Source organism: Leptomonas pyrrhocoris (genome assembly GCF_001293395.1).
Source record: "Leptomonas pyrrhocoris isolate H10 chromosome Unknown, whole genome shotgun sequence".
In the NCBI taxonomy this organism is placed as follows: domain Eukaryota; phylum Euglenozoa; class Kinetoplastea; order Trypanosomatida; family Trypanosomatidae; genus Leptomonas; species Leptomonas pyrrhocoris.
In genome coordinates this window covers 209,304-232,887 of record NW_015438370.1, presented here as the reverse complement: position 1 = coordinate 232,887, position 23,584 = coordinate 209,304, and the positions used below count along the sequence as shown (strand labels likewise).

Sequence of the window (23,584 nt, the reverse complement as noted above, 5' to 3'; positions counted from 1 at the left end):
CACGGCAAAAGAAGCTCTTTTCCCTTTTTCCTTTCTTTCTCCAACAGCTCCGTAAACGCGAGCTCTAGGGTTCTGCGCAAACTTTCCGTTCAAAGCAGTCTTCATGCAACACAATAGAAGGCAGACAATGCAGGAGTGAGAAGAAAAAAAGAGATCATCAAAAACCAAAAAAAAATAGTTGGTGATAAAGCAATAAGATATAGAGAACGCCCTATTGTTTAGCTCATACAAGCCAATGAAGAAAAGCTGCCAACATCGAGTTAATTGGATTTTTGTAAATATATAAAAACAGAAACCGGAAAACTAAAAAGTGTCGAATCCTGACTGTGGAAGTCGATCTGGAACGCTCTGTTTGGAAGGCGACCAGTACGTGCATGTGCATGCGTGCGCACGTGTGGTGAAAAGAAAAAAAAAAGAGATATGTGACTGGCTTTCACGGACGTGTATTGTTAAAAATTTTCCTTCGTTTTCTCGTGGGCATCTATGAGAAGAGGAGCTGGTTTAAATAAAAATAAGAGCGACGGACATTTGGTGATTACCCACTCGTGCGTCCCTCCCTCTCCTCCTCTGCTCCTCTGTGCGCCACGCCTCACCCCCATTGTACACTCCCAACGCGTTGCGCGTGGTAAAAACGAAAAGAGGACAGAGAAGTCGATAGGACAGCAAAAACAGGCCATCTCAAGAAGGGCCGTCTGTGCATACACCGTCCATTTAGTCCACCACCCCGTAGCTCTCGATGAAGCTAAGAGTCTCCTCCCAGCTCACCACGCCCGCATCGGAGCCGAGGCCGCTGGCAACGAGGGCACCCACGGCGGAGCCAATCTTGCACGCCTCCACCTCCGACAGCCCTCGCGCAAGACCGGCGATAAAGCCACCACAGTAAGCGTCACCGCAGCCGGTCGTGTCGGAGGCCCGCAGAACGTAGGCCGGCACCCGTTGGAAGCTGTCGCGCTTGATGAGGTACGAGCCTCGCACGCCATCCTTGAACACACACTTCTGCACGCCCAGGTCGAAGAAGAAGTTGGCCACCTCAACCGGATCCTCCGACCCGGCGATGTAGGCGGCCTCCTCAAGTGACGGCATGAAGTAGTCCACGTACGGCAAGAGCGGCACAAGCAGACTGAGCGTGTTCTCGTTCGGGTGAATCATGTCGAAGCACGTTACCACCCCCCGAGCCTTGGCCGCCGCCAGCAGACGCGCGCTCTGGCCCTTGTCCATCGCCTCCAGCAGTCCCGTGCCGCCGTGGTGCAGGTAGGTGCAGTCCAGCACACTCTCAAACTCCGCCTCCGTCACAAAGAGCTCATCCGACGCGCCGCGGTAGTGCAGGCACGGCCGCTCCCTGTTCGGGCGAATCGGCAGAATCGTCGCGGACGTGTCGCGGGTGTCGGTCGTTTGCATGAGCGAGCAGTCGATGCCCCAGCGGTGGTAGCAGCTAAGGATGAAGTCGGCCTTCTCATCCTTGCCGAGGCAGCCGACGGCCGCCGTGCGAATGCCGAGCTTCGCCGCGTTGAGGTTCGCCGCCGCGGCCGTGCCGGCGGGATTCATGCGGATTTGCTGCACGAACTCCACTCCGCCGCCCGCCGGCACCTGTACGACCGGGCGACCGGCAACGTCGAGCACCGTCAGGCCCACAAACACGGCATCGTACTTGGGCATCTTGGCACTACCACGTCCCACGGAACAGCTGCTACAAAGAACAAAGAAAAGAAAAGAAAGGAGGGTAAGACAGGTAGCGACCGCGAGAAGAACGGACGAGAGGGGGACGATAGGGGAATGAGATGCTGCAGGATCAGCTGGGGGAGGCAGTTGAATCGAGATCTTCAATAGATGGGATATGTGGAAAGAGTGCGTCGTTCTTTCAGCAGCGCGTGCCGCGTGTAGAGGGTCCGTGTGACGTGGGAAGCAAACGGGAGGAAAGAAGACAAAGAAAAGAAGACGTGGAAACACAGTTTGAAAAAAAGGTTCTGGAGCGAAAATGGGCTCACCGTAACGGCATGGTATTTCATGAGCGTGGTAAAGCAGAGCTCGCAGCGGGAGCTGATGCAGCGCCGACGCAACTCATTCGTGAAGAACCTAGCTAACATCACCCGATTGCCACGATACGTTCGCACCCGCAATCTGTGGTCCCTCTTGTTGCAATCCTTTTCACTGGTATGGCTGTTGTTAAAAACCAGGAGTAGCAAGAGCGTTAGTTGTACAAGCAGTTGTGCACTACGAAGCAAACGAATCGCAATGAAAAACACAAAAACTGGGCGAAAATGAAAGCACCCACGCAACAACCAAGAATACAGGAAAAAAGGATCGACCTCATGACGATCAGCCAGGAAAAGGGAGACCACCTGTGTACCGATCATCTCTCTTTTTATACGTGCTTGTGAGCAGAGCTTCCCTTCCTCAGCAACAGCCACCGCTGGCGTTGCTACCCGAATTCGCCGCTGCAACGCCATCTTCCTCATCGTTGAAGGTGATGGGTTGGCCTCGGTTTCCTCCACCGTTTGTGCCGTAGCGGTGGGCGCGGGGCGGCGCCACACCGCCGTAGATGCGGCCCTCGTTCGGCGAGCCCCGACCAGGCGCGAACGCCTCGCCGTCTTCCGTCACGACCATCAATCCCCGGCGAGGACGCGACCGTGCCGGGGTGAGGCCACCACCACCGCCGCTGTTGCCGACACTCACACCCCGACCCGCCGCTTCACGACTGCGCAGAATCTGCGTCGCCATGGCACTAAAGACATCCGCAACGTTTTGGCCCGTCTTTGCGCTCGCGAAGAAGTGCGACGCGCCCAACTCGGCCGCCACGGACGCCCCCTCCCCCTCCGCCACCTCCTGCTCCGAGGCGGGTGTGTCCATCTTGTTGCCGCACAGCACGAGTTGTATGTTTCCTTCTCCCACCACTGCGTAGAGTTCCTTGGCCCATGTGCGTACCTTCCGCAGCGTGTCGGCGTCGGTGACGTCGTAAACGATGATGGCGCCGTCAGCGTTGCGGTAGTACATTGGGGCGAGGGCGTGGAAGCGCTCCTGCCCTGCCGTGTCCCACAGAGCTAAGTTCACCTCGCTCACAGACCCCGGTGCGCCGTTTGTGTCGTTGATCGGCACCGCCTTGGAGCTGTACATATTTGCCTGCACGGTGCTCGCCTCCTTGTCGTCGAAGGAGTTGCTCACGTAGCGCGAGATCAACGATGTTTTGCCCACCCGCCCTTCGCCTAGAAGGACTACTTTAAACGTCAACCCAGCCATGAGTCTTGTGGGGGGGGGGTATGCTGGGGACTGCTTTCGTTATATAGATACCGTACAGCGGAACGTATTCACCTGCCTGTCTGCAAAGAAAAAAAAGGCTCTCAAAGAGTGCAACTCGACAAGGCGTCGGTATTCCTGTTGCTTGTTAATTGTGTTGACGATGAAGACGGATCCGTCGTATTCTATCCTTCTTTTGTCCACGCCGATGTTACGGAAAGCGATGCACCACACGGATGTCTCCACTTGTTCGAGTGTGGGCAACGCGGACGAAATCATCAATAAATAAAACCTTTGGTGTCCATGAAAGTGAGAGCACGACGAGTCGGATATCCAAACAACAAGATCACTCGAAAGGGCGAAGCACCTTTCTTTCTTCTATATATACAACGCAATGACAAAGTGGAGTGCGTGTAGATCTCTAATCACTCAGCAAAAGTAGAAAAGAGACTTGCGCAAGCACGCTACGCAAGACGCATTCGGTCCCCATGGGAAAACGAGTTATCCTGTTCTGCGCACACCACAAAGGAATTTGAAGTCGTTGAGTTGTGACTCTTCGTCCCTTTTCTTCTCTTTTTCGCTCAAGTTGAAAACTAGCGTATCAAGTGTGTATGTATATATTTATATAAGCAGAAGTCCGCTTCGTGTTCTTCCATCTCATCGTTCATCAAAAGAACCAAGCAGTGCACACACACACACACACACACACACACACTTGTCAGTGCGTCTTCCCTGGCACAATGGGCGTAGCCATGCGGAGCCCAAACTGGTGGAAGAGAGTCTCGAGTGTCGTCTTGCAATGTGCCACTCGCGCCTCTGTCTGTGCCTGCACGTCCAGCTGGGCATCCAGCTCCGTTTCCCAGGCCTGAAGACGCGCCAACTCGAGCTGGGCAGACGTCGTCGACCCCGCAGCTGGTTCACCCACCTCCGTCAGCTGCAGCTCCGCCGTGCTCAACGCCACGGGTCCGTAGGCCTCCTCCTCCGCCTGCAACTGAGCAAACGTGACCGCCGCGTTGGTGACCAGTTCCATGGCTGGCAGCGCCACACGCACGGGGCGCGCCTCTGCATCTGTGTCCGCGTCGGCCGTCCGTCTGCTGCTGACGGATTCGTCGACCAGCTTCGCATCACGGCGGAGGGGGCTGTGCGACGAGCTACGCTGACGCCGCTGCTGGCGTTCGTAGCCCAACACCGCCAGCTCCGCCGCCAATGCAGCCTGTAGCGAGTAGCGGGACCTCATGTTCTCTCGCACGCGCGCCTCTTGGATTCGCTGCGCTTCCACGTCCAGCAAGAAACGCAGGTTTTCTGGAGGAATTGTGTGTGGCGCCACGTGACTGCGCCGTAGCAGCCGCTTCCATGTCTCGGTCAGCGACGCGCGCGACTGCGTGGCGCGGAAGGTGGAGAGGGACTGCGCGAGCGCGGCCGCCGAGGTCGGGAGCGACGACGAGGCCGGTGGTGGTGGTGGCGGTGGCAGCGCGCCACGTCGCACCGCTCGACGCCATCGCTCCGCCGCCGTTCTTTTGGGTGTTTTCGTGCTCTGCTGCGGTTTCCACCGGTTGCGTTGCGCATCATCCGCCTCCTCGCCGTCTTCGTCGTTGCCGTAGACGCTGTCGCTGTCGAGCCACGTCGCGTCGTCCTCCTCCAGAGCGAGCAGCACCTCTTCCGCAGAGACGTTTGTGTCTTCGTAGCGCAGAAGGAAGGCCACGAGCGAGCCAGCCTTCGCCAAGCTTGCTGCGGCCGTCTGCAGACGAGCCTCTGTCCCTTGCACGTAGGTAAGACCGGCCATCACCTCCTCGTACAAGTCGTGGTGCTCCTTGCGGCACAGCTGCGCATCCAACGGGGAGTGAAGCCCGAGGAGGACAGTTTGCTCCGCCTGACGCTGCAGTGCGTGGTGCAGGCGATTGAAGGAAAGGCTGATGAGTCGTTGCACGGCCATCAGGCGCCGCACCTGCAGCGTCGCTGACGTGGTAGTTGACTCGTGCGGCGCAGATCGCCCGAGACAACGCTCGAGCTGGACGAGCCGAAGGTGGACGGCGCTGTTCTCCTCGAAGCTGACGGGTGGCCACACCGAGGCATTGGACAGGTGGTAAAGCATGCGCTCTCGAGTCTGCCCGCGCCGCGACACAAGGGCGTTCGTGTGCGCTCCTGCTGACCCATGCGCAGAGCCGCGCCAAAACGAGTCCTCCACGTGGTACTGCAGCAGAAAACCGTACCGTCGGTTCAACTCTACGTACTCGGCCATCGCCAGCAGCTTGTATTGCTGCGTCAACCACAACAGGGCGAGCAGCAGCTCAAGCGGGGAGGCGGAAAAGGGCGTTTGAAGGTAGAAGGTGTCGCGCCTGTACCCAATCTGGGTGAGACAGCGCAACGTGAAGTACCAGTCTGCCGTGGGAAGCGGCGCACGCAGCCGGCCGCTGTACAGATCCAGCAGTGGTGTGCGCCGCTCTGGTCCGATATTCTGACCGCGCAGACGCCAAGCGTTGTCCTCCCCTTCCTCTGTCGTCGCCTCCCTACCTCGGAAATGGGAGGGCGGTCCGCCAGCCCACAGAGGACTCATAGATGGAAGCGGATCACGCGCACAGCGCGCCGCGCGCGCCTCCTCCGACTCCCCGGGCACCCGCCAGCTAAGCCGCACTGCTGCCTCGCGCTCCTCGTCTGGCTCGTCGTCGTCCGCGGAGGAAGGGAAAACCACCTCGTACTCGTCCTCCGGACCACCCGAGCGCACCTCCCGCTCTTTGCTGGACAGCGAGCCAGAGCGGCGGCGGCGTGCGTCCAACACGGTCACGCAGTAAAACACAGCGTTGAAGAGCGCACGCCAAAGACCGTTGCGCATTAGTGCCGTGTGCTCTGCGAGCGTGTCCCTCGACATCGTCGCAGTTTCAGCGCAGAAGAAACGCAGGTAGTCCCCCAACGCAAATAAAAACCCCTCGACGTCGAGCGGGTCCGACGGTTCTTGCAATGCAGAGCTGCCCACAGACTGCCCTTCCCTTGCGGCAGCGACGCCCTCCTCATCCTCGTCGTCCGCGTCGCTGGTGACTTCGCTTTCATTGGGTCGCATCTCGAAGAAGCCCAGCGACGCCCAGATGAAGATGGCGGTGTGCATCATCCCTGACACACCAGAACCGGACAAGTCAGCTGGAAGCGTCACGGTAGATCGTCCCTCTTGCGGTCGCGACGGCCGCGGTGCGGACATGGACGACGTCTCCGCAGCGCCAGCCGTGACATGTTGTGTGCGCGAAGGAGCAACGCCAGCAGCAGCGAGGCGATTTGGGTGCCCGGTGCGCGACGGGCCCTGCTGCCTCTCACCTGTCTGCTCGGTTTCCTCTCCCGCCAGCGAAGCGCACCCAGAGCTGACTGGCGTCCCTACACCGCAGTCCGGCTTTTCACTGTCTGTCGCGCGTCGCTGCGCAGTTGCCGTCGATCTCGTTGTGTGAACGGGCAACGCGGGAGGGGGAGTGGCAGATTTCTTCTCCTGCGTTCGTTGACTTGGGTACTTGCCAACGATCCGTTCGCTCTTGTTCTCCCCGGATGTTTGATACTGCTGGTACAGGGCCGCCAACCGGTCCACCGACGACGTAGGCGGGGGCGCGGGTCGTGGCGACGACTGTGCCGAACTCGAGAGCGGATCCCTCGCACCGTGGTACGCTTGCAGGGACGGTGTGGAGAAAAACTCGGCAGCCGTTGTCTGACGCTGCCCACGAGACAGAAAAGATGGCAAAGGGGGAAAAGACCCAGATTTCGATTTACTCTGTGCGCCAATACGCTGTGGCGTCTCTGCCTTCCACTTTCCACTGGAGGCCGCAGGTGTGTGAGAGGAGGTGAGGGGCGCAGTGGAGGAGCCGCCGCCTCTGAACTGCCTCCTCAGCAAAGACGGCGGCGGATCCTTTTCGCTCAACGACGCCGCCGATGCTGCCTCGCTCGTGTCGTCATCGTACGGCTGCATGAGTCGAAGAGGACGTTGGGAAGAGCCGGATGGACGACTCATCGCTTGGGAAATGTGCAAAGAGTAGAAATTAAACAAGTGGAGAAGTCGGGATTCCGCTGCAAGCACGGAAAAAAAATAAGGTGTGAAGTTGGCGTTGTGCACGGAGGTCTATGCCCTCTCTATTGCTTTTGAGCACAGCCAGTCTCTATAACGGGAAAATGTGTTACACTTTTATGTCTCTATTTTTTCTAACGACAGCAAGCACAAGTAGCAGAGAAAGACACGCACGTCTGTAGTGGGTATTACTGTACGTTATCCCAGCGTGTAGTCGTTGCTGCTCGACACGTAGAATCGAAAAAAAAAAACGGTGTCAATGAAGCGTCGCGGACCTGTGCAGGCAGTTCTAATGTGCTTCTCTCAGTTTTCTAGGCATGCACCTCTTTCTTTTGAGCCCACCCTTCCCAGATATGCGGCAGAGAACACTAGAAAAAGAAAGAAGAGGAGAGAGAAGAGAGCATCGAAGCACATAGATTCTCAACGGGTGTCTGCATGTCAGCCAATGTCGCGCTTTTCACAGCTGATTGAGATTCCTTTTTTTGAAGAAGGAAGCGGTCGAATGGCAAGTCGGTAAACATGAAAATTCAGCCAACGAACGGCACTCATGTTGCTTCGCAGTCATCTCACGACATTTCAAAGAGGCTTCCGCAACCTCTGTGAGGTTCACCATGGCTTTGAAAAATCCTGCGTTGCATCCTCTTCCCTTGGAGAAGGCGCAGTGGGTGAAACACACGATATCTCGTCTCTCCTAAACAAGACGACGGACAAGCCCCTGTGAGCTCCGCCATTTCTGCACGTTGTAATGAGAACACTTTAAAGTTTGTTTTCTTGACATAGCATGCAGATGAGAAAAAAGAAAGTCAATAACGTTTTTATTTTTGAAAAGAAACATTATTTAGTAGCTGATAGGTTGCACACGGGAAGGTGTACATTTTTTGTTGTCATCACTATATATTGTTTTGTTTGTTTGTTTTCGTGTGTGTGAGTGAGTGTTGCATCACTTCCGCTCGCCCCTTATGCGATTTCATTATTTAATGAGTACATCCGTCCAACAGCAAAAAAAAAGGAGAGGATTGAAATAATGCGGCAAACTCTTCCTGCTTTTCAAGTGCAAAACACGGCTTTTTTTGTCTTACAGAGTAAGTTTGTTGTTGCCGTTGTATTCGTATATAATGGACACAGCAAAAGCGAAAAAAAGGGTAAATAAATAAGAAAAAGCCGAGACGACCGTAATGTGACACGCTCCCCACGTATCCGTGGGCCCACTTTATTTGTGCTTCGTGGCTGTTGTTGCTTGTTTGTTTGTTTGCTTGCTTTGAACGTGTACGTCTGGGGAGAGCCTTCGCTCTTCTTTTGCGAGTGCCTGGCCTTGGTGGTGCAGCGCGCTAAACACGAAAACGTTTCTGTAAGCCTAGTTTCGCCGATTCATCTTCGTCGGGCACACTGCGTGATGATGTCCAGCTGTTTCACGCCTTTTTGGCATCAAGAACGAAGTCACGTGAGGCATAAGAAAGAACAAGAAAATATTCGAATCATGCATCTCTGCGGAATTATAAGACGAAAAGAGAAGAAATAGAAAGAAGCAATTTCAGAGTCCACAAAAGAAAAAACAAAGCTAAGATGCGCTCCTCTTAACACCTTCAACAAAGCAAAGCAGCTGGGAAAACAAATGAACACACCAGTCAGTGCCCAAACCGCACAAGCAGTGCGCACATGCTTTCGCGTATTTAAGCAGAGAAGAAACGGTAAATGATTCAAAGAAACAAGAAAGCAGAACAAATCGGTAAGTGCAGCACACTAACGAACTGTTTTGAAGGGCAGAGAGGGATAAAATATTAGTAGATGGCTTAAGAAAAAAAATGGGAAACTAACCGAATCATGCCCGTGTGCGAATGGAGCGCACGGAGACGACGTAATCTGATACCCACCTCCATTCAAAACCCAGTAGGTGGGGGATCGTGACCGCTAAGCCGAAGAATGCAGATTTCTGATGAGAGCCAAAGAAACAACAGCGAAATCAATAGCAAACAGACAGAAAAGAAAAAGAAAAAAAAGAAAATATGAGAAGAAAAGCGGTTTCCTCGTTGTAAAGTAGCACGAGAGACTGAGATGAGACTGTGGACGTGAAAGTACAGTTAGGAAGAAAGAAAAAAAAGGGGATTTAAGCGTCATGTACAATAAGGGAAAATAAGCCACTGAGAAACGAAAACCAAAGCACTCGTAGAAGTGGAATACCAAACAGTTTGAAACCAGTTATATATATGTGTATATGTGAAGATGCTCATGAAAAGAAAAACGCTACGAAATAAGAGACAAGAGTGGTGCTCCTCAAAGTGTCCTGTTGCGAAATACTATTAAAAATGCAAAGAAAGGGAAAAGTGTTTTTTTAAGGATAGAGCTCGCACGATTTAGATGCGAAAAAAGCATCCGATATTGATCATACATCATCAAGAAGGGAAGGGAAGGGAAGGGAAGGAAGGAATGAGAGGGCATTCAAAAAGGGAAAAGAAAAGCGTGAAAGACGCCAAGAGCAACCAGGAAACAAAAACGAGAAGAGCGGCAAAACTATTTTCAGTAAAATTTGTATACGATTGACAAACACAGAAGAAGAAGAAAAAAACGAGGCAAATAGCGGTGCTGCCCACAGAGGAGTTGAAGCAATATGCGTTTGTGCGTTTTCTGGAAAAGAGAGTGCAAACAAGTTCGATGCGCCTATTACATTTTCTTTTCTTCAGACTTTTCATTGTCTTCATTGGTGCATGTCCCTTGCGCTGACACCTCCGCGCATACGCACTAGCGCAGCAAGGAGAAACCAGAACGCGATGAAACGCATCCGCACAATACTTCTCCACATCACCTCGGACTGATCGAGGCGCTTGCTCTGCTGCGTATGTCTTTCTTGTAACCTCGTTTTCTCATCTCACCGCGGCCATTGTCTTACACATTCCATCTAACGCCGTAGAACACGTTACCCGTTTACGTGTGCCGCACCCCCACAACAATAGAAAAGGAAAGTGATATGGAACCACTTCTGAGCACTTGAAGAAGAAAAAAAAGCTGAAGGTGGTAAATAAATGAAAGGTAGACGTTATTCTTTTGAAAGTCAAGCTGCTTTTCTTCCGTTGTTTACTGCGCGATTGCAGATGAACCGCAAGCAGAGCAGAGGAAAACATCTCGAAACGGGAAAAAAGCCAAAAGAAGTGATGCGAACGGCGTAGTGAAACTTTCATGCTAAACGTCGGACACCTTGTTAAAAAAAAACCTGTGGAACCATCCTCCCCCTCAAAGAAAAAAAGAGAAGATAAAAAGTGTTACAAAGCCTTTTTGCTTCGATTTTCTTCGTTTGCTTCCGCGAGCACACTTTCACGTCATCATTTGTGACGACGTGTGCTGTGTAGAATCGCTCCCCCTATTATTGTTTGTTTTTGAGAGATCTAGGGTGAAAGAAAAACGGATGTAAAAACAAAAATATAAACCTGGCTCTATCACGTAGCTAGTTAGAAAAAAAAAGACAGCGAGAGAGAGTCGTTCACGGATAAAATTTAAAAAAAAGGTCTATATATAAAATCAGTCACACACACAACAACACATTGAACTACACCGTTTACGGGAACAGAGAAAAACATGTTTGGAGAGGACGAGAGCTCCTCGGAGGATCCACACGCACGCTACAAAAAAACCCTTCATGACACGCAAATAGACACCTTCAAAACCAAGAGAACTCAGGAAAATAGTAGAAGATATTACAACCAAGAGAGAAAAGAAAGAAAAGAAAATGCGCAGGAGCCAATCCACTCAACTTCGGCGCGTTTGAGTATTTGTCGAAACACGTTTCTTGCTCAGCATTGACAGTCTTTCGTGTCTAGGTCTGACTAAAAATAGATCACTTTTTTGTTGATGTGGAGCGGGTTACCACCCCCGACACTCACACTCTAGTGTGAAGAAGTCAATCAAAACCTCCGTTGCATTTTCACATCTCATCATCACTACTGAAACGTGAAAAGGAGGGAAAAAAAGGCTTCTTAGATAGTTTTTCACGTAGGCATTTGGGCTGAATTCTGAACATTTCCTTTCCCCTTGACATCATCGCCAAGGTAACAACTTCGTTAGGGATGGCGGAGTTCAACAACATAAAATGGGACCTTTTCGAATAAAATGAATAGTCTCATTAGCAAGAAAACAACGTTGGCACGCAAAACAAAGTCGAACTATGCGGTAGCAACCGAAAAGAGTCATGCGAAGCCGATCACCCTTGTGTACTGGTCCGTGAAAGCACTTCTTTTTGGGGGTTTTCAATGATGTTTTCGCTTTTGCAACAAAAAATGACGTTTATGCTTCTCGTACGCTTTTCCCCCTCATGTTTTGCTTTGCCTTATCATGAATATGTTTCTCTTCTGCTTTTAACGTTTTTCGAATAGAGCACTTTCCTTGTCGCACATTTCCTACCCAGAGAAACTCAGTGACGTCTCACCATTACATCAAAACTGCTTCATCGACACACACATACACACCGACACCCACACACAGGCGATTAGTATCACAACGTAAAAGACTGCGAATTCAAAAAAAAAAAAAAATAGAAACAAATATATAGAAATAAATATTGATTCCTTTCCTGTCGTGTCATCTACAGGGAGTTGAAGAAAGAAAATGAGAAACGGGAAAAATGAAGGAAAGAACGCCGCTGGCTTCCTACGCGCTCGCCAAACGACTTGCGAAAATGGCAATGAATTGAAGGTAGAGGAAAAGAGTGGAGAATCACATAAAGATGTTATCATTATTGCAGTTTTCAAAAAGAAAGATTACAGGTTGTAATCCGTTAATCGTTCTTACTTATTTTCTCACCGGCACAGCCGTTCGAGTCGCAAAGGGAACGTACCCGCCATCTGCCAACGGCGTGTTCGCACCGCTCGTGCCCACGCTCACGCCGCCCTCGGTGCTGTTGCTCAAGCAGCCTCCTGCGCTCAAACCGACTGATCGGTTCACAGATGCCGAAGGGGACGAGCAGTCGGCGTACTTCGGCGGCGGTGGCTTACCGGCACCGGCCTTCTCCACTGTATTGGGGTTCATGGCGGGGCTGCTGGCGCAGCTGGATGCCGCCGTCTCGGTTTGTGGTTTAGGGCGGACGTCGTAGATGCGCAGGTGGCCGCTGAAGCCGTGCGACTGCTGCGAAGGCGACTCAGCATGTGTGAAGGCCGGCGACTGCCCAGTGAACGTCGTGAGGCTGCCGTTGGGTGTGCTCTGCGCCGCGCGGTAGTCGGGCACTGCTGGAAACGTGCCCGCGCCGCCGGCACCGGAGTAGGCCATCGGGCTGCTGCCCTCGCTGCCGCCCACGGCGGAGTCCAATGGGGGAGCAACGCTCCAGAACGGCGTAGATGCCGGGGTGCCGGCGTTGCGGTGATTGATCCTCTGCGCCTCGGCAATAGCGTTGAAGTCGCTGTCGCTGACATCGCCCACGGCTAGCGGGGTGACGGTATAGCAGGTGTCGCCGATGTTGACCGTGCGTGTTGACGTCGTGACGGAGTTGAGGGAGCTGAGCATTTGCGCCGGAGGCTGCAGGCGAACTTCGAATTCGCGGCAGATGTGAATGTTGTTGCAATCATCCAGGTAACGGCAGCGGTGTGCCAGGTGCAGACGGCAGATGAACTTTGCGGGGAGTTCTAGAATGCCTTCCTTGTCGGCCTCCTCGGCCTTGTGCTCCGACGCAGTGGCGGAAGGGTCTGCGTGCTCGGCCAGCTTCTTTGGGATGTTGTGCACCAGATAGCGTCGCAGCCCAACCGTGCACGCGATGCGCTCTGCAGGGATAAGCTCATTATTCCCACCGTTGCCGGTGATGCGCACAAACTTGAAGTTGTCGGTCAGCATCGTGATGTCTTGAGGGTCATGGTGGAAATGGCAGCAAGTGGGGGCGCTCAGCGCCTCGTAGCGAAGTTGCGGGATGGCGGAAGGCACCACGTGCGCCTGCCGGCACCACGCATGGCGGCAGCGGCCCTCCAGGAACGCAATGCAGAGGGAAGGCACGGTGCCAGGGGTCGAGGTGGCGTGGGTCGGGACCAGCATGTTCAATGGAACGCGCAGCTTGCGTGTCATTGGATCTAACACCCAAATCCACTTGTCCTCGTCCTTCTTCTCGTCAGAGCTGCTGCTGGAGCTGTGCTTTTCATCGCTTACGTCAGTCGTCGGCGCCCTACTCCCCTCATCGGTTCCCGTGTAAACACTGGAGAGGTTTTCCGTACCCGTCAAGGGGGTGTCGTCGTTCTTGTCGAGAGTGGCTGAGTGCGGCAGTGCGAACAACGCGCGTTCCGACGGCTGCGTTAACGTGCTCATCTTTCCTCTGCCCTAGCGTGTCAATGAGGGGAAAGGCAGGTGAATTGGAATAAAGTCAATGGGAACAATGCTACTTTTCCTTTCGTCTTGCCCCACTGTAAACCTTGTCGTGAACGTAAATGAGCGTGTGTGCGAGTGCTGCAACGGGGCTGCGGAAGACCAAGCAAAAAACAGCAATTAGGAGCACTTACCTTATCAGAGAGAAAAGGAAGCTAGACTTGTGTTAGTTAATACGTGGAAGAAAAAAGGGGAAACACTATAAAAGAAAAGAAAACCAGTATCACGGAAAAGTCAAGAGATGCAAAAGCTCGTGTGTGACTCCACTGATCTCGTCTAAGGATCTCTGCAATACAACAATCGTAAAGAGAGGAAGAGAAAGAAAAAAAGAAATGAGCACAAAAGGCGAAGAAAAATCTGTAAGCAAAATAGTTGAGGCACGACAACCGTTACCAGAAAGGAGACACAAGAAAAGTGGAAAAAGAATGGGAGGACGAAGAGTCTTCAGAGGAAAAGCTCGAGGCAGCTGCTTCGCTTTTGGCCCTTTCACCACCTCATTTCCGTTGTGTGGAGATGTAGCACGCAATGAACGGCAGCAGCGCATCCCTACAAAAAGAATGCCTTGCAATGTTGGGCAGCAACTGTTGAGTTTGTTTGGCAGTCGCCATCTTCTGCCTTTTCCCTACACTAGAGGAGTGTAGGGAAAAGGATAGTACGGTACATGGAATTTCATCCTTCCCCCCACCGCCTCCGTCAGCAGCGTTCGGTTTCGCGCGCGAATTGCACGGTGGATGCGTTGTTTTAAAGGAGAACAATGTCCACAATAAATGAATGCCTTTTACATCGGCAAAAAAAGGCACAAAGAAAACAAAGAAAACAAAGAAAAGGTCTTCGTTCACTTCCCTGAAGAGCGACGAGCTTCGACAGCAACTCGTCTTGGAGTGTCGCACGGTTCTTCCATCTTAAAGAAAAGAAGCGGTTTCTGAAAAGTTACTTCGCTTTGAAGGATGCACCCAAGCAAAAAGTACCCATTTGGAGTTGCCCTGGGCGCCCACGTACCACTCTTTGAGAACTACTGCCACAAAGAAAGCGCAGAGAACAAAAAGAAGGGCACCGCAATCTGATCTTTTTGCGAACGTGCTAGACAAAGGTGTGCTACCGCTACAAAGCGGAAAGTGAAAATAGAGCTAATTAGGAAACAAAACTCTAGAGATGCTTTTCCTTTGGTTTGACGTCGGTCGCGATACTTCTCCCCACCGGATGTCTCCCTCCCCTTCCCGCTCTCTCACTCGTTTCCAACTGAAGCGAGAAACAAAGATATGCGCTGCAACCACAAGCAGATGCCGACACGGTCCGACGGAAACTCAACTGCCTCCCTCTTTTCAATTGCCGCACAACAAGAAAGAAGAAAGAGTTGCCTCAATGGGCTTTCTGCGAGGCGAGGTTGTACAGCATGCGTTCTTTGGTGATGAGATGCGAGGCCTTGTCCAGCAGCGCCACACTCTTCTCCACCGACTCGTTCCACAGCGCCACCACCTCCGTCGTGTTCTTACGCGCCTCAAAGACGACGAGGCCGTCCACGCGGTCCATCTTGGCGTAGAGAGTCTTGTTTGTGACCATCGTCATGATGAAAAGCTCGGTGTGCTCCGGGGAGAGGTGCACCAGCTCCGCTAAGCGGCGCAGTGGAATGCGAGAGTAGAAGCGGGCTATCACCAAAATATCGTGCTCGCTGCAACGATTACTGAGCAGCTCCTGGCGCTCCGGGAAGGGAGCCAGCTCCGGGTGCGTCTGGCACAACGCCTCCACTTCCGAGGAGACCCTCTCCTGGATCAGCTCAATACTATTGAAGCGCTGCAGAAGTCCAAACAGCTGCGGTACATCCTCCAAGTCACTCTTGAGTTTTTCGCTAATGGTGGACAAGGCGTCCACGCGGTCACGCATCTTAGTGGATGGCGCGAACGCAGTGCATTCTGCCAAGTCTTCGATCTCCTTCGCGGTTGCGTTTTCGGAGATAAGGTAGTGCACCACCATGTTGCTCAATGCAGAGAGCTTGTCGTCCGTGCTCTTGACCGTGTTGTACATCTCGTACCAGCAGCGGCCAACATTAAAGTAAGATGCCTTGTGGGCGTAGTACGACCGCATCAGCTCAAAGTACTTGAGCTTCTGCCCGTACGCCTCCTCGCGGCTCAAGCCACGATGATTGATCTTGCGGGACACCAACGGGATGTGGTCGTAGTCCTCCAACTCTAAGCACAGGCGAATTTGCTGGTTCAACGCCTCAAGCTTCTCGAGGCGAGGCATGTTCGTGATGGTTTCAATGTGCAGCGTGCGCAGCATATCGCACGCGGAGCGCTTTCGGCCAGCCGCCTCGTGGAGCGTCGCCAGCTCAATCGTGAAGCGAGCATGCTCGAGCTCCACGTGAATCTTGTTCTCCGTCACGTAGGCCAGGCGCTCCAGCACCCCCTCCTGCTTCTCTTTCGAGAGAGAGCCGTCCGTGAGTACAATGGCGCACTCCGCGATCATGGCGCTCTGGGTCTGCTTCGTCTGGCCGCGCTTTTTCATCAAGACGTCGAGCGTCTCCATCATCTGCTCCAAATCATTCTGCGTGCGATAAATCCGAATCACCTCCACAGCGAGCCGCTTCGTTGACGCGACGTCACCGCCGAGGCGGGCGACCTTCTCCAACGCAAGCAGCTCCGCCACGATGTCGTTTAGCTTGGCGTTGCTGCTGCGGAGGAGGACCGGAATTGTCGTTGCATTGACCCGGTCCAGCAACTTCGTTGCCTCCGCAGAGTGGTCCTCCTCCTGCTTGAAACTCGCACCTTTCCACTCGTTATCCGCCATGATGTCGTGAGCGTGTGTGGGTAGAAAAAAAGTTTTGTGTGTGTGTAGATAATAGCCGTACCAGAAAGAAAAGAAGGTTCGAAAGACAACGCACACTACGTGACAGAGAATGTATGTATGCGTTCGTGGGCCTGCAAAAGCGCTTTTCTTCAGAACAGAGTTTTCTTCTTTTTCGTATTTTGTTGCAGAAAGCGAAGAGGTGCGACACAAAAGGAAAGGAAGAGAGAAAAGCATATGAGTTCGTAAGAGAGCCACCGAAAAGACACTCGAGTTCCAAACGGTTATTCTTTTCTCCTTCCCTTTTTTCTTTGTACCAAGCAGCAGCACAGAAGGCAGCCACAATGAAGAACAGTCGTCACGTCGTTTGAGAACGCATAAGCCCTCCACTCCAAGAAAAACTGACTTGGGTTTTGCGTAGACGAGATGACACGTCAGTTCTATTTTCCCGCAGAGAACGATATGGAAACAAGGAAATCACAAATTTTTCATTCCCTCTCTGTCTTCATCTACAACAACTCCTATTCGCCTTCCGTGTCTCCCAAAAAAAAACGCAAATTTAGCAAGAGCCTCGAGAACGCTCCTTTTCGTTTTAACCACTAGTGTTCGGTTTTGCTTTAAATTAGTTACGCGTATCGCATTATTTATTCCCGAAAAGTTGTCCTTCACAACAAGAAGGAAATGTAATCAATCCGTTTGAAGTGCTAAGAAAAAAAAGCTCTCCTACTGTTCGTTCAGTGGATATTACTACTGCAAGCAACAACGAACCTGTGTCGTGTGTCTGTGCTGGCACACCTTCGCGGCAACCAACACCTCCAACGAACTCATCGGGCTCTTCCTTTGTCCCCTTTTTTTGTGAAAAGCACAACTACAAGCAGTGACAACAAAACTCTCCTACAACAGGGTTTGCTCAAACGTGTCGAGGACAGGGTCTTGATGCGGAGCCGTTCCCAGTCGTCTCCAGTCGCTCAGTGCGCGATCCCCAGCGCTCTCATTGCCGCGCTTCACAAGCGACAGGAATCGCAACGCTCCCGCACCTGCGCTGCGGTGAGACGACTCGTGTGACGCCAAGTGCTGCGCCCAGGTGTTGAAGGTGTATCGCGTGTGCAGCGTACGCTCCGTCTGTAGCTCCGCCGAGATGCCGTAAAAGTTTCTCTCCAAGTCCTGCGTTGCAGTATCGTAGTCACCACCCTGTGTGGAAGCAGGGCGGCGCCGCAGTATGCGGCTCATGGCCTTTTGTTGCAAACAGCTCTCCATCAATAGCTCCATGCGGCTTGCGTACCGCAGGAGCTCGTGGCCGCACTCTCTACACGCTCGCAGCATGGTTGCAACAGTCTTCACATCGTCCGGCTGAAGAGCGGCTCCCATTTGCCGAGCAAGTGTGATCACGTGCAACGCCATCCCCACTGCAGCCGTGGTGGCATCAGCATATGCCACGGATGAAGACATACGCTCGCTGGCCGAGATGGCGACGGCAATGCCATGGAGAAGTGCGGAAAGTTCCCCTTGACTGAGGAGCCGCAACGCGCGACGAATGTGGCGAGGATTCCAGGGAAGCGCAACGGCAGTGTACGATCGGGTGGAGACTGCACCCAAAACTTGCTTCAGACCGGCTGTCGCGTTGTGCCACTGCTTGATGAGGCGCGTATGCAGAAATGGCGCCGTCTCCACACTGAAGATGGCGACGTCGGTTCCGCGAGGCGTATTGTTGGAGGCGAGGGCGTAACAAAGCGTCAACGGTGTCCACCGCCCCGCATTGTGCGCGGTGGCTTCCTCGAGCACCTGCACGTCCCCGTCGTCCTCTTGATCGCTGTCTTTCCCGGCGAAGCGGCTCGTTCGCGGACCGTGATGGCGAAACGGGTTTGCAACGGAACTCCACGAAACAGTTTTTAAGGTGTCCTGTCCAAACGGACCAGCGGAGAAATCAAGCGACGTCTCGATGATGGAACTCACTTTTTGCACATCGCTTGCAGCGGCAAACGTAGTGCAGCCCAGCGAGGAGGAAAGAAGCACGACGCGCTCGTCGGCGTCGTTGTAGAAAACTCCAAGAGGCTCGTAGGGAGCGGTTAACGGGTCAAACATCATCGTCTCCAAGGCTGCTGCGCCGGGAACTAAGCCGCAAAACTGAACATTTTGCTGCGCACGATTAGAGCAGAAGCAGAGGTGGAACGGTCCGGCGAAAGCCAGTGTATCAACCGGGACGCCTGTGGTCATCTCAGTAACCACCGCCAGCTCTGGGGCGTCCACTGATTCACTTATGTTTCTTGAAAATTGAATGAGTTGCACCTCGCTGCCGCCCAGCGAATAGATCGCCGCGTACGCACGGTCCGCGTCGTCGTCCGCATACACGACAAGCCGTGACTCCGCCGAGACACCGCGCAGTTTACTGCCCACGAGCCTCGCCTCGAAAAGACCAACATCCGTTTTCTGCTTTGATTTCAGCACATCAACGTTGAGCCGCACAAGCGCAAGTGAGCCTTTCAACGTGAGCAGTAGAAAGCTATTCCTGTCGTATGCTACAACACGCACAATGCCCTCGTTTTCGAAGCCGGTAACAACAATTCTAGGGGCGGCAAGAAAGTGTCTCCATTCTTTATTTGCTTTCCGGCTGGTCGACGGAACATCGAAACGAGTGGCGATGAAAACGCGTTGCTCTCCGGGGGGTGTCGTCGTACTTTTGGATGTCGCAATGCCGCAAACTGTGTTGGCGCACAGGTTTACCAAATGTACTACTCGTGCGTCGGCAAGACAGGCAGATCTTTCGACGCCCCACTGCACCGCCCAAGTATCACAGCGAACGATCACTGTGGAAAAAGAGGTGTTGGCGTCATTATAAACCATCGCCACATGATCACCAGGATTGTACACGGATTCAGCACCGAGGCGAGTAGAGCGCGCGACGCCAAAAGAAGAAAAGGCTACATGATCAGGGTGAACGATGGCCCTTTCCCCGACTCCGTTAAATAAATTTATGGTCCCTGGGACGCAGTTTCCTTGGCAGCTTGTGAAGCAGCTGCCACAGCCAAGCTTACCATCTTTGGAGATTGAGAGGTGTGACATTTTGGTCTTCTTTTTTAGGTCCGCAGAGACAATGGTTCCAATCAGCAAACCAATTTTTAGACTATGATTTTTCGGAAAAAGAGAACACAATCATAAGAGAAAAGAAAAGCAAGTCAGTCTTCGGGCTCAAATAAATTACTTTATTGTTGCCGATTTCTCTTCGAGAGATGGCGTTTTGGATTCGTGCATCAGATCAACTCGGTGGCAACATATTTCCTCTAGAGCTGTTTCTTTTCCTTTCTCTCTCCGGTCTGAGAAGAAAACAACATATACTCAAAGTACTCGTGTTACTATTGAGAACCGGCAAGGAAAGCAGCAATTCGTGAATTATCACTTCCACAATCGATAAACCGGACTGCACGCGGCAAGGAAGAGGACCGGCACAACGTTTTTATTTCAGATACATTTCACTATTATTTTTTGTGTGTGTCCGCTAACTAATAGTACCTACAGAATTAGACTTTTTAATAACCGTCACTTGTTAAATGTAAAAAAAGAAAAGTAAAAAGAAAGAAGAAAGAAAAGTACCTCTAAAGCCAGGCGGTAAGGAAACAGAAACGGCAGTTTTCTTCTTTCAACATGTCCACATCAGCCTCTTTACGAGAAGAGCATCAGGAAGGCAAGCATCAGAGCGAACAGCCCGATGGCCTCCGTCAGGGCAAAGCCAAGAATGGCGTAGTTGAAGAGCATCTTCGTCAGGTTCGGCTGGCGAGCGCAGGCGATCAGCAGGGAGCCGAAGATCGTACCAATACCCATACCCACACCAGCCAGGGCGATGGCGGCCAGGCCGGTGCCGACGTAGTGCAGGCCCTGAACGGAGATGGCCACGGTGGAGGCCTTGCGGGGGCACACGACCAGCGCACTGGAGGCGGCGGCCACACGGCGGGCGGCGGGCTGAGCGAGAACACGGCGCATCATTTTTGGATAAGTAGTGAAGGTTAAGAGAGAAAATGAACACAAATGGAAGCTATCCGATGAGAGAAAAGTGGAACATTAAATTGTCGAGTTTGGATTAAGAAAAAAAGGAGCGTGAGAAAAAGACAGGGAGAACAGATTCAGAAAAACCCGTTGATCAAGATCGCACACATGACACTGTTGTTTCCTTGTTTGTGCGGTCAGCTGCTCTTGATTCTTCGGCGCACACATTACGTTTCCATTATAAAAAACCTAGGAACATATTCGACTCGAACGTGTTTAAAGCCGCTGAAAGCTTTCACAGTTTGACCAATTTAGCTACACATTAATATTCCCTCTTTTTTCTTTTGAATGCTAGAACTACAGATAATGTGTAAAACAGACACAGAACACAACAAACGCATTAGACTCTTACGGATTCTCGTTACCTGGTGCAACCTGAGCAGACCAAACAGTCTCGGCGGCGACGTCATGACCTAAAACATACTTGGTGTCAACGTAAGCTTTTCCGATTCCGCATCCGGTACCAAAAGCAGTAATCGCCGCACGCGACGTTACAGAGCGAAATACAACCATTGAAATTGCGCCGCCGCACAGAAAACCAAAACTCATCATTTTCAACGTGTTGTCGGTAATGTATGACCACTTCTGTGACTCCGTCATGGAGTCACGGTCCACTAAGTTGCTCTCTCCCTTTTGCATCTCTATGTGAGCAGTTTAGGCAAATCGAGACCTGAACCTGGAAAGAAGGACAAAAAAGAAAGAGAGGTAGAAAAGAGAGACGACGATGAGGTGCACATCTATATTATCAACTGATCGAGTGGCATGGGTCTACAATTAGCGACCTCGTTAAACCTTTGAAGAAACCATTTTCACCTGAAAGCCATCCGACCAGCTTCTCTTCGGAGCTTGATGCGAACCCAGCGTTTTTATTAGTATTACTATTATTGTGTCGTCTTTTGTGGTTGTTGATAAAAAACAAAACTAATGAAAACAATAAATGGCGACGTCCTTCTTTTTGCTCAGTGGTGCTTCTTCGTCGCGTGACGGAGCGCCTCCTCCATCTTCGAGCGCTTCTTCTTGGCTGCCGTGAAGTCACCCAGGCGCTTCTTGCAGTATTTCAACGCACGTTTCTCCTTGCCGACGCGCAGGAACTCCTGAACGCGCTTTTCTAAGGGGGAGAGACCGACCAAATCGGCAATGATGGCCTTGACAGCGCGCAGGCGCTTGTGGGGGACGGCATAGCGATCGTTCGTTGACGGCTGGCGCGCGCGGCGGGTCGTCACGTGACCCTTGTTGAAGCCGGCAATGATGCCGGTGCGGGGAGTAGGAGCGGACATTATAGTCACCTAAATGGTATCATTCAAAGATGTGAATAATTGTTGAAAATGAAAACAATAGCAGCGTTTAGCGGGAGTAGGATTATTACAACCAAAGACAAAAAAAAGTGCCAAAAAGAAATTAAAGAATGGCATAGTTAACAGCAGTAGGAAGAAAGGAAAGGAAAGGAATAAAGATTGTTAAAACGGAAAGCCTTTCTAGGCTGGTCTGGATTAACAATAATTGACTGTTTTTCGTGTGGGAGTGATGCTTCCTTTTTCCTTCTGCATCCACTCGACACGTACACGGTGCACGAAAAACAGAATTCACTCTGCATCAATTCATCGAATCAAGAATGACTGCGTGATTTCTCATTATTGGATTTTCAGTTACTATTAGCATTATTATTATTATTATTATTTTGAAACGCTCTGTATGTTCGGTAACTCTGACGACATAAGTTATCACGTATCGAAGTGCACAATAAAAGCCGAAAGAATAACAATAGCCACCTCTATGACGCAGGTTGCGGAAAGCACAGAAGAGAAACAGTCGTTTCAAAGGTAAGGTGTAAGAAACTGCGCTCTCAGAGGTATTCCCGACATTTAAAAAGCAAAAGAAAGCCGTTGAGCAAACCACATTCAGAGAGAGAAAGCTCCGAAAATTTAACCAGGATCTATCCGCCGACGGTAGACTCAAAAAACAGAGAGTTATTACTTTCTTGATTCTTTCTCAGCTTTTCTTTTAGCAAGTGCTTCTGCTTTCAGGCGCTTTTTTTGCTGAGCTTTGCTGTTTGGACTGGCGTTATGAGTAAAAGACGAGGTTTGCAATAAGAAGTTTACACTTCTCCCGGATTCTAAATCTTCTAGATATTTTAGAATGCTCGTATTTGAGTTAGAGCAGCGTGCAGCAGCAAGTTTCAACCATTTCATTCGTGGCATTTCGAAACAATTAAGTGCCGTTTTGTAGACCATCATCATTCCAAGATCCCACACACGGCAACCGGCTGCGTGCATGCACAATCCCGTCAAGCACAGCTGTAGTGCACCGCCTCCGTTTACGCAATACGCGCCGCTAGCAGAAGAGTAAATGTCGCCAACGAGAAACCCCACCTCACCCGCAACAAGTTCGCCTTCCATAACTTCCTGAGTACCTTGAATTGCGGGCCTATCATCGTACTTTTTCCGTCGAATAGCAGTAATTACAATTTTTGTGCTATATTTTTCAGGATTAAAAAACATGTGAAACAGACACAAACGCAGTGGTTTGCAGAGCCAGTTTTCCCCATGTTGCTTCCGTATTAACGTGAAAATGTCGAATAAGTCCTCTTTTCGGTTCACAAAAACCTCGAAGCACGGTCGTCTTGTCGACTCTTCCGGGTCTTTCAATAGCTTTCGGGAAAGTCCAACACAGTTGCGACTAAAAATTCCTTCATTGTCGTCGCTGAATGGAAAACCTCTGATGGCGTTTCGTTCGCACGGGCTCGTCACAAGTGCACAGACTGCTCTCACGTTGTGAACTTTCGGCGCAAAAATGAAAAACCCTCTTCCTACGCTTTGGGTCAAAGGAAAAACTCCTCGCTGACAACATGCATCAACAAGAGCGGGATCGAAAAGGGGCGAGAACCCAAATTCGTCGCCTCCTTTCAGTTTTTGGGGGAGTTCGTCAAGATCCGCGGCGTTTCGCACAGGTGGGAAGCGCCGAGAGAGATATTGTATTCCCTCTCGTGTTAACGGAACAAGAGTCCTAACATCTGCAGATGTCTTTGCCTGCTCAATTTCGTCAGCAATGTTATACGGTAAGTCATCAGGATCTATTCGGAAGTGCTTCTCGACTCTGGTCAAATATGTAGGAAACATCACTTATGGCGCAAGCATGTATATCATGCATTTGGTGTTCGTCTTTTCATTCCTT

At 51.6% G+C, this 23,584-nt stretch overlaps 10 protein-coding genes across 12 annotated transcripts; all 10 read right to left on the bottom strand.

The window, feature by feature from the left end:
* Positions 1 to 711: 711 nt before the first annotated feature.
* Positions 712 to 1,857, bottom strand: ABB37_06375 (hypothetical protein; the record flags this gene model as incomplete). Its single annotated transcript, XM_015804675.1, has 1 exon — positions 712 to 1,857. Exon 1 carries the CDS (start codon positions 1,654 to 1,656, stop codon positions 712 to 714), a length of 945 nt encoding a protein of 314 aa, XP_015656653.1. The 5' UTR covers positions 1,657 to 1,857.
* A 537-nt stretch (positions 1,858 to 2,394) lies between these two features.
* On the bottom strand, positions 2,395 to 3,525 carry ABB37_06374 (small GTPase putativesimilar to Ras-related protein Rab-21; the record flags this gene model as incomplete). Its single annotated transcript, XM_015804674.1, has 1 exon — positions 2,395 to 3,525. Exon 1 carries the CDS (start codon positions 3,232 to 3,234, stop codon positions 2,395 to 2,397), a length of 840 nt encoding a protein of 279 aa, XP_015656652.1. The 5' UTR covers positions 3,235 to 3,525.
* Positions 3,526 to 3,949: 424 nt separating this feature from the next.
* ABB37_06373 (hypothetical protein) lies at positions 3,950 to 6,334 on the bottom strand (the record flags this gene model as incomplete). Its single annotated transcript, XM_015804673.1, has 1 exon — positions 3,950 to 6,334. The coding sequence occupies one exon, from the start codon at positions 6,332 to 6,334 to the stop codon at positions 3,950 to 3,952; it is 2,385 nt and encodes a 794-aa protein (XP_015656651.1).
* Positions 6,335 to 12,043: 5,709 nt separating this feature from the next.
* On the bottom strand, positions 12,044 to 13,953 carry ABB37_06372 (hypothetical protein; the record flags this gene model as incomplete). Its single annotated transcript, XM_015804672.1, has 1 exon — positions 12,044 to 13,953. The coding sequence occupies exon 1, from the start codon at positions 13,535 to 13,537 to the stop codon at positions 12,044 to 12,046; it is 1,494 nt and encodes a 497-aa protein (XP_015656650.1). The 5' UTR covers positions 13,538 to 13,953.
* Positions 13,954 to 14,953: 1,000 nt separating this feature from the next.
* ABB37_06371 (proteasome regulatory non-ATP-ase subunit 5 putative19S proteasome regulatory subunit) lies at positions 14,954 to 16,547 on the bottom strand (the record flags this gene model as incomplete). Of its 2 annotated transcripts, none has more annotated exons than XM_015804670.1 (1): positions 14,954 to 16,547. In XM_015804670.1, exon 1 carries the CDS (start codon positions 16,376 to 16,378, stop codon positions 14,954 to 14,956), a length of 1,425 nt encoding a protein of 474 aa, XP_015656648.1. In that variant the 5' UTR covers positions 16,379 to 16,547. The 2 variants fall into 2 exon arrangements, with proteins under 2 accessions (XP_015656648.1, XP_015656649.1); XM_015804671.1 differs by having other exon boundaries at positions 14,954 to 16,544.
* A 722-nt stretch (positions 16,548 to 17,269) lies between these two features.
* Positions 17,270 to 19,498, bottom strand: ABB37_06370 (putative mitochondrial hypothetical protein; the record flags this gene model as incomplete). Its single annotated transcript, XM_015804669.1, has 1 exon — positions 17,270 to 19,498. The coding sequence occupies exon 1, from the start codon at positions 19,433 to 19,435 to the stop codon at positions 17,270 to 17,272; it is 2,166 nt and encodes a 721-aa protein (XP_015656647.1). The 5' UTR covers positions 19,436 to 19,498.
* Positions 19,499 to 20,032: 534 nt separating this feature from the next.
* ABB37_06369 (putative ATPase subunit 9) lies at positions 20,033 to 20,404 on the bottom strand (the record flags this gene model as incomplete). The annotated part of the gene is made up of 1 exon (XM_015804668.1): positions 20,033 to 20,404. The coding sequence occupies exon 1, from the start codon at positions 20,351 to 20,353 to the stop codon at positions 20,033 to 20,035; it is 321 nt and encodes a 106-aa protein (XP_015656646.1). The 5' UTR covers positions 20,354 to 20,404.
* Positions 20,405 to 20,761: 357 nt separating this feature from the next.
* Positions 20,762 to 21,091, bottom strand: ABB37_06368 (putative mitochondrial hypothetical protein; the record flags this gene model as incomplete). Of its 2 annotated transcripts, none has more annotated exons than XM_015804666.1 (1): positions 20,762 to 21,091. In XM_015804666.1, exon 1 carries the CDS (start codon positions 21,050 to 21,052, stop codon positions 20,762 to 20,764), a length of 291 nt encoding a protein of 96 aa, XP_015656644.1. In that variant the 5' UTR covers positions 21,053 to 21,091. The 2 variants fall into 2 exon arrangements, with proteins under 2 accessions (XP_015656644.1, XP_015656645.1); XM_015804667.1 differs by having other exon boundaries at positions 20,762 to 21,085.
* Positions 21,092 to 21,372: 281 nt separating this feature from the next.
* On the bottom strand, positions 21,373 to 21,701 carry ABB37_06367 (putative 60S Ribosomal protein L36; the record flags this gene model as incomplete). The annotated part of the gene is made up of 1 exon (XM_015804665.1): positions 21,373 to 21,701. The coding sequence occupies exon 1, from the start codon at positions 21,688 to 21,690 to the stop codon at positions 21,373 to 21,375; it is 318 nt and encodes a 105-aa protein (XP_015656643.1). The 5' UTR covers positions 21,691 to 21,701.
* A 682-nt stretch (positions 21,702 to 22,383) lies between these two features.
* ABB37_06366 (hypothetical protein) lies at positions 22,384 to 23,583 on the bottom strand (the record flags this gene model as incomplete). The annotated part of the gene is made up of 1 exon (XM_015804664.1): positions 22,384 to 23,583. Exon 1 carries the CDS (start codon positions 23,527 to 23,529, stop codon positions 22,384 to 22,386), a length of 1,146 nt encoding a protein of 381 aa, XP_015656642.1. The 5' UTR covers positions 23,530 to 23,583.
* Position 23,584: the final 1 nt, after the last annotated feature.